Source organism: Strongylocentrotus purpuratus, unplaced genomic scaffold (assembly GCF_000002235.5).
Source record: "Strongylocentrotus purpuratus isolate Spur 01 unplaced genomic scaffold, Spur_5.0 spur5_scaffold_9, whole genome shotgun sequence".
Lineage (NCBI taxonomy): Eukaryota > Metazoa > Echinodermata > Echinoidea > Camarodonta > Strongylocentrotidae > Strongylocentrotus > Strongylocentrotus purpuratus.
Genome location: NW_022145615.1, coordinates 20716303 through 20724213, shown reverse-complemented (window position 1 = coordinate 20724213; position 7911 = coordinate 20716303). Strand labels below are relative to the sequence as shown.

The 7911-nt window shown below is 36.5% G+C and overlaps 1 protein-coding gene across 5 annotated transcripts in view; it reads left to right on the top strand.

The window, feature by feature from the left end:
- Positions 1 to 3392: 3392 nt before the first annotated feature.
- Positions 3393 to 7911, top strand: part of LOC100889734 (semaphorin-4D) — a 50440-nt gene continuing 45921 nt past the window's right edge. For 3 of the 5 annotated variants that reach the window (XM_030977286.1, XM_030977285.1, XM_030977284.1), the window contains exons 1-3: positions 3394 to 3532; positions 6471 to 6570; positions 7030 to 7185. In XM_030977286.1, the coding sequence (XP_030833146.1) occupies positions 3518 to 3532; positions 6471 to 6570; positions 7030 to 7185 (271 nt within the window). In that variant the 5' untranslated portion in view covers positions 3394 to 3517. Of the gene's footprint in view, positions 3533 to 6470; positions 6571 to 7029; positions 7186 to 7911 lie in introns of all 5 variants that reach the window. The other 2 variants (XM_030977283.1, XM_030977282.1) reach the window with 1 other exon arrangement.

Sequence of the window (7911 nt, the reverse complement as noted above, 5' to 3'; positions counted from 1 at the left end):
CCGCGTGACGACTTCTGTGCGACCGAGATTATCAATGAAAATTAAGCTTGGTACATTTACATTTTGCCTGGCTGAAAATTCGTCATGAGAGAAGCACGCCGAGAGCAGTCTGAATCAACATTGGTGTCTGAACGTTATTAAGGAGTTCTAAAAGATGAGCTGGTGCATGCATTACTAGGAGTAGTGACCATGAAAAATAAATTGATAACTTCACCCTGCTCATTGTAGAGAATAGAAGAAAAAACAATGAAGAGAGTTTAATGATATAATTCATTCATTCGTTCATTTGAAATAGTAGTACTGGAAATGAAAATCATTTTTGCATATTCCACTTGGGCCAGGGCGAACTAATTAATGCTTGTTAAGTCATTGCTTGTGACTACTACTAAATGTTATTGGAAAGAATCGTTTTGTGAAGGCATTAGCTGGAGGATTAGAAGAAAACCAAATTAAAATCAATTTTAAATTGGATTAGAGAGTACATTGATGAGGATTAGGGGAGGGGTGGTACATTGAATTGGAGAGAACGGGGTGGGAAGTTTGTGGCTCAAGCTATTATTTTGTTTTTATTGCCTTGATTCTCATATTGTTAGTGTTTGTTTGAAGCCCGAGTGGCATTAAGTTGTATCATTTAACATCCTTCTGGCTCCAAACAGATGAATTGATGATTCATCTTAATTAGAGGCAGTACATGTTTATGGATTACATGTACATGTAACATGTAACATGTAACTAGCGAGGTGCATGCTTTGTTTGTTGTTAATGTCTGTTCGACCTAGCAGCGACGGGTTATGCACTTCGCGCTCCTGCTGTTTAGTTCCAGTGATTACTACAGGTGGATATGGCGGCTTGTCATCGGGCTAACATATTTAGTTTTACATAAATGTGTATAAAAAAAAAAAAAAAAAACATATAAATAAATGTTCTATTCATTTTTGTTCCATCATACCAAGATGCTTGCGTCATTGACAACCAGTCCGTTCGCCTGCGTGGCTACACTTAAATTTTCTACAACATCGTACTTTACCAGCACATAGCCAGCGACACTCCCTGTCAATTGATGCCGACATCTTGGTATGCTCCTATGAGAATTGCCATTGCGTACGGGTAGTGAAAATGTTATACAAATATTGCTAAGTGTATGAATATTGTTTATTTTTCTTCATAATAGGTTTCAATTTAATTAAATTACGTTTTCTTAATATACACAAGACTATGTCATTGTTGTAACTTCCGGAGCCTATGACCTACAAGCATTGCTTTCTCTTTAGGCTCCATCATATTTCTTCCCTTATTCTTCCCTTATTCAACTTAGTCTTATGTATCATTCTTTTTTCTTTTTTTTGTATAAACGCATCCTAAAATGAGTTCAAAATGTAACATGCTATATGTAATGATGTACTATACAACATGTGAGAAATATGAAAATAAACTGAAACTGAAACTGAAACTGAACTTGCCTATTTTCATCCTCAGCCTTGTGCATTTTAAATGAACAGTGTCATGCTTGACCGATGATTCATTCTTCTTCAGAAAAATGAATTACCATCTAACTAAAACATCTATTATAGTGATTAAAAGATATTTATAGGCCTATAACTTTCGCTGTCTCAAATTTACGCCATATATATTGCTCAATTCAAAGTAATATAAACTGAACTTTCACACTGAAAATGAGTTGCTAAATTAAATATCTTTTTTTACTTCTCTCAACAAAAAGAGAATGTGTTGGAGTGTGGTTGATGGGTGGGCGGGGAGGGGGGGGGGGGGGGGGGATGCTGAACTTTTAAATGATATAGCATGGAAATAACTTTGAGAATATATGATTCACTAAGAGTGTAATTAGGGGATGGGAATGCATGTGACTCATTCTAGGCACAGCTATAAAACAGGCAATGAATTCATCACAAACTTGAGTTCTGCCAGCATCACGAAAGTGCATAATCTCTTGAGATTCTTGTCAATTACTGCATGTAATGCTGAATTTAATGTATCTGTTCAATTTTAGCTTTTGTTTTTCTGGAATGTATAAATTAATTGATATATCAGGTTTCGCTAACTCTCTTGTTTTAGTTGAAGGTCGTACAATGTAATTCATATTGGCTCAGTGACAGATAGACCAAAGAGGAACTCTGTGCAATTTTATGTTCGTGAGAAATAATTCATAAACTGCTCAAGTGATATGCACTTTTTGGTTAACGAGCTATTAGGAATAAGGTTCATGGAACTGTCAGTGACAGCGATGAAAGATTTCGTTACAACAAATCATGAATTGTATTTTTGGGTACATTTGGAAAAATCCAATTTTTAGCATAGTCGATAACACTGCACACATCAGGAATAGCCTTACATACATGTAGTAGGCCTAAATAAATATGAAATCCATCTCCCAGCAGCCTTGTGTATGTTTTATGAATTGATTGAATTGTAATAATGTATACAAATTTACAAGTATTCCAATGTGCACAATGCCTTAAAAGTTAGAACAATGTTATCATTGAATAAACCCATTCATCTTTCTGTATGCTTGCCATCCAGTTAAGAGTGTACTGTAATGTACGATAGGGAGATTCCCAATTACCTAAAGTCAATTATGTGCTACTGGACTCTGTCCAACATTCATACACAGTCCTGCTATCTTCATTAGATAGTAAGATACTCTGTGCAATATTGCCCAAGGCCCCTCAGTGTGTATGGAGAGATACATGTAGAATATTGCATCATGCCATGATGATGATGCAGGGCACTGGGTGTGTGTGTATGTTTGTTTTCATTTCGAGAGATTGCATCTTCGTGTGTAACCTTGAAGCCTCATAAGATTGAACTGGAAAGCAATTTCATTCTGAGGCAGAAGGTAGTAAGCTCCTGTTGTGTTTGTAATTGCTGCCCGAGGTCAAAGGTCAAAACTAGCATTCCCATAATACTGTAAGGATACACTGTAAGATTGGAACAGGGACTGGAATATGAGCGTTTCGATTTTCTCTATATTTCTCTTTTGTGATGTACCGGTAGTAGTTTGCTGTGAGGAATCATTTCATGCTCAAGTATATCCGTACTGACATAGATTGATGGAAGAAAAAAAAAAAGGATTACAGAAAGTAATAAGGATGACATCAAAATAGAATTACAAAATGAAACTGGGTGTAGCAACCGCTTTGTCAATGTTGTCGTATCGAACTTTACATATCATTTCTTGAATGTTTAAATACAATTACATGTACACTGTAGCTGAGAGTATGTGATTCTCAGATCAAAACAAGCTACATGTATACGTTGTCAACGTCTTGTCTCCTGAGTTAATTTTAAGAAATAATGACTTTTCAGTTTGCATGGTTAGTGATCAAGGAAGCTCGTGAACTTGGAATTTTTGTAAACATCATCTGTTAAACCCCTCTCCTTTCTCTCTTTCTCATTCACTCCACAGTACTATTGCCAAAATTACGTCACGTTTCTTCAAGAGATAAACTCGACGACGAGCATTCTATGTGGGACAAACTACCTTACTCCCAGATGCGTCATGTTTCAAACAGCGGTAAGTAGTAACTCACCCCTACCTGTCATTCAGACTAGTTAAAATCATTGTATAGCTGTAAGTTTATTAATTTCTCCAGTCTGAAGGAAACATGGTGTGAATGCCCCTTAGTCCTGTGATAGAACCCCTATCACAAAACAAGAGTTTTTGGGAAGGCGCGATTGCTCAGTGGTAGAGCATCAGTCTTGTAACCATGAGATCTGGGTTTGAAACCAAATCAGTGCGCTAGTACCCTTTGGTAAGGCATTGATCCTCATTATCAAGTCCCTTGGAGAGGACTTAAAGTTGTCAATCCTCTGATTGCTTATTTACAAGCATACACATGCTTTCTTTAAAGTAAATTCAACCAACCAGCCAGCCAAAAACAAGTTTTGTATAAATTTCCTCTAATGTGAATGACCCATTAGTCCTGTGACAGAAGCTCTGTCACAAACATCAGGCAATGAGAATGCCAGCCAAGATCAGTATGCTGTGTGAATGGTGTGATTGTGATGAGCATTGACACGTAGGGCTGTCGAATGAATCCGAAAAACAGTTCTCGGTTCAAGCCCATTTACCTTGACATAAAAGAGCAATTTCAGAGCTTCCGTTTGCAACTCATGGTAGGCGTACCGTTTTATCAATCATCACCCAACAAGGTGCCTCAGTTCGTGAGAGTTCTAGAGCAATAGTGATACCACGATGTCAAGAAACATGATGTATTTGAATCGTTTCTTTTGATAGGTTCCATTCTTTAAAGGTGAAATTCAAAGAAAATCACAAATATGTCAACTAATGTATCACTAGAAACTGGTAAGCTAACAGATGGTCATCGTACAAGTTTTAGGTCAACTACATATTGGGTGATTTATAAAAATACAAATACAACCACCTCCGTAGCAGCTGGGATATATAAGAGAGATTCGCCGGAAAAATAACGATGTTTAATGACGTCACTATATGGACCAATACTGCCCAAGCAGACGACATCCCATAAAGAATGAACATGAGTGCAAAGCTATTTTTTATCAAATTATAATGAGTTCAGTGTATATACATGTAATGGCATGTCAAACCATTCAAAAGGGGATATGACCCGATTCTGTTAACTAAAATCTTTTGCTTGTAAATACACAGGATAGGGGTTAATTAACAATCAAAGAAACCAGACTTTCAAATTGAAAACCCCCCGGAATGATATTAAGGACGGCATTTGTTCCCTCTTGAAACGCCGAACATACCGGGGTATGTGCAGCTGAATATACAATGGCGTCTTATTTTGTTTACAAGCGACAGATTCCTTTATTTTTGTATCGCTGCATTTGTCATTAAAATAAAAACATGTGCGGGGTTTAGAGTGAGGCAATAGATTATATATTTAGCCTGACGGTACTGAAGTAAGAGGAAGAACTCAAGAGAAGATGAAAACACAGGCACTGAAAATGTGTGTGATGTCATGGGACATCGTCTGCTTGTGCAAATCATGTCCATACTGTGATCTCACACATCTCAGCAGCGTTCGGAGAGCTCTTCAGGTGCTATGCCGGTGCTGAATTTAAGCGTTTTGTAATTAATGATAATCATTGCTTCGAATGCTTTCAAGCATTGAATTTTGATAACCTTGTCGAATCAAAGTTTAGACTTTGCAATAATGAAAATAAAGTTAGTTTTTAAAATCAATGAATATCTACTTTAACTATTCATAGAAGTGACCCAATTTAGGAAAACTGATAATTTAGATTGTCTGAACTTCAAGTTGTATCTTAGTAGTCTGCAGATGTAAATGAATTTTACAATAGTATATTTTATGTCATCCTAATTCATACCATGATGTCAAGAAACATGATGTATTTGAAACATTTCTTTAGGTTCCATTCTTTAACTATTCATAGAAGTGACCCATTTCAGGGAAACTGATATAAGATTGTGTGAACCTCAAGTTACATCTCAGTGGTCTGCGGACGTAAAATCTGTTTTACAATGATTTAGTTGTACGAGTTTATTTTTTACGTCATCCTAATTCATCTTTAATTCAAATGTCTCAATTCTTACTAATTCAAGGTAAATTTTAGGAACTTTATTTGTAGTTGGCACCATTTAACCTTCTTTGAAAGCACATGCATGTATCATTAATTCAATTTCCTATTCCAATCCAAGAGCATTCTATAGCATATTTAAAAGTAATAAATGTTGTCTGTTCGTAAATCCAGATGATATGTAAGTCACTGCTAGACTATATATTTGGCCCTCTTCAATATAGGTTTGACAATCATGTATGCTCTGCCAACATTTGCTGTGGAAGTTATTTTGTCGAAGTTAGATTCTGTTCGGTCTTAAGTTGGGTCCAGGGCTTAAGTTAGGAATCTACTTGGCATTTCAAAATTTCCAACAAAATCACTTGGAAACAGTTGATATTATGTATACATAAGAGATGGGAGACTGCAAACTTGCGATTGATTAGAAGAGTTGTGATTGATTTAGATCAATCGCTACTCTTTATACGATAGGACCTAGAGCATGTTTTGGACAATCAAATATTATTTTTTTTATGCAGATTTACAAATGATGCATGGTCATGACTTCATTATACGATCTGTAGATACACACAGCTTCTATGAGGTTGGATAGATCATATAATGAACGAATGAAAACATGCATCATTTGTTTTATGCAACAAAACTCCTAGATACTTGTTATTTGATTTAAAAAGAATTCATTCAAGATCGTTTTGTGACAGTAATGGCATGCCTGAACCTCATACGCGAGCTGCGCACTAAAACATTGTTGGATAGTCCTGGGAACCATAGCACGCTTTTTCATGAAAGACGTGGGATAGTCTCAGTAAATAAATCGCGCATGACCAATCTTTGATTAGGATCTAGGAGTACGTTGTATAATATACACGAAGCGAGTACATTTAATCAGGGCCCTTGATTGGAATTGTTCTTGCTACTCACAGACACAGAGTGGTACGTTAATGGGAGACCAAGACTGGAATGCCGTGGGAATCTCGGCATCAGGCCCAGGCCAGGACGCAATGACGTTCATCAAAGTTGAAGGTAAGTCGGTTTTCTTTGTAAACGTAACCCACCACTCATCCAGTGAAAAAAATACACAGGGGCTCAGGCGAATTAGCCCCCGAAATGCCCAAAAGAGCCCCCGAAAGTCATAAAAGAGCCAAAAAAAATTTGCATAGAGTTCAATGCAAAAAAAATTGAAGAGTGTTATTTGCATGCAAGCAAGCTTGAACAGTAGCCCCAGAAATTGTTTAAGTATTTTTTCCCTGTGTAAAACTGAAAATGTCAATAGTTTTAGTACATTTGAAGTTTTTGCAAATTTAGCGAGTGGCTAAGATTTGCAAAAATTTCATGCCATTAAAGGTTTGGATCTATATCTATCTACATGTATAATTGACCAGCGGTGGCAGGTAAACATATAACCCCCCCCCCCCCCTCAGACTATAATATCGTTGATACAGAGCCGTTCATAATATCTTTCCTCCTTTTTGCTTTCTACAGGTGAAAATATGATCACCTTTTTTTCTGGAGCGCCTACACAGATTCGATATAACTATGCCTTCAGTCGCACGGTGATTGACCCCGATAGTCCCGATAGCGTGGTAGTGAGCACAGACACTAGTGTATCAACCTGGATTGAATCGTCCACATCCTTGGGTAAGAAAGATTGTTAATATCGCTAGGAGACAAATACGATAATCCAGCATTTAGCTCCAGGTCTGCCTTATAGAAGAAAATTATTTTTAAAAAGTCCTTGTCATGTCATTAAAAATGATTGTATGCATCATGAAAGTGATGTGCAATTTAATGCCATGACATTTAAGCTGACATTAAATAATGTGTGTATGATTTAGGCTGACCTCTCCAAACCATTTTTTTTTTACACAACTCCTTTTTTTAAATATTTTTTTTTAATAATTTTTTTTATACAATGTTTCTTTCCACAATTCCTTTCTTCATTTGTGTACATTGCTTTTATTGTATGATTTGTTTTGCGATGTCTATTTATATGAACTTTATATGAATTTCTGTTCCTCCAAACATGCTTGTTCATGTAATGACTGATTTGATGTTTTTTTACACAATAGCTTTTTCCTTCTGTGTACGCCTCTTTCGTTGTACGTTGATTCCACAATGTTTCTTTCATTCCAGTTTTTAAATATATTTTCTGTAGGCCGATCGGCCTATAAGAGACTGGTAAAATAGTTTTGACTTCTTACATGGAATTTCATTTGACTGCTAGGAATTCCACTCAGGTCATTTTCATCATCTAATGTTGCAAACTTTCCTGCTGGGTGAGAGTGATTAGGTATGTCTTCGTCAGCTTGAGATTGCCAAGTAGCCCGCTATTTCTGATTTGGGAAATAAGCCCAAAGTTACAAA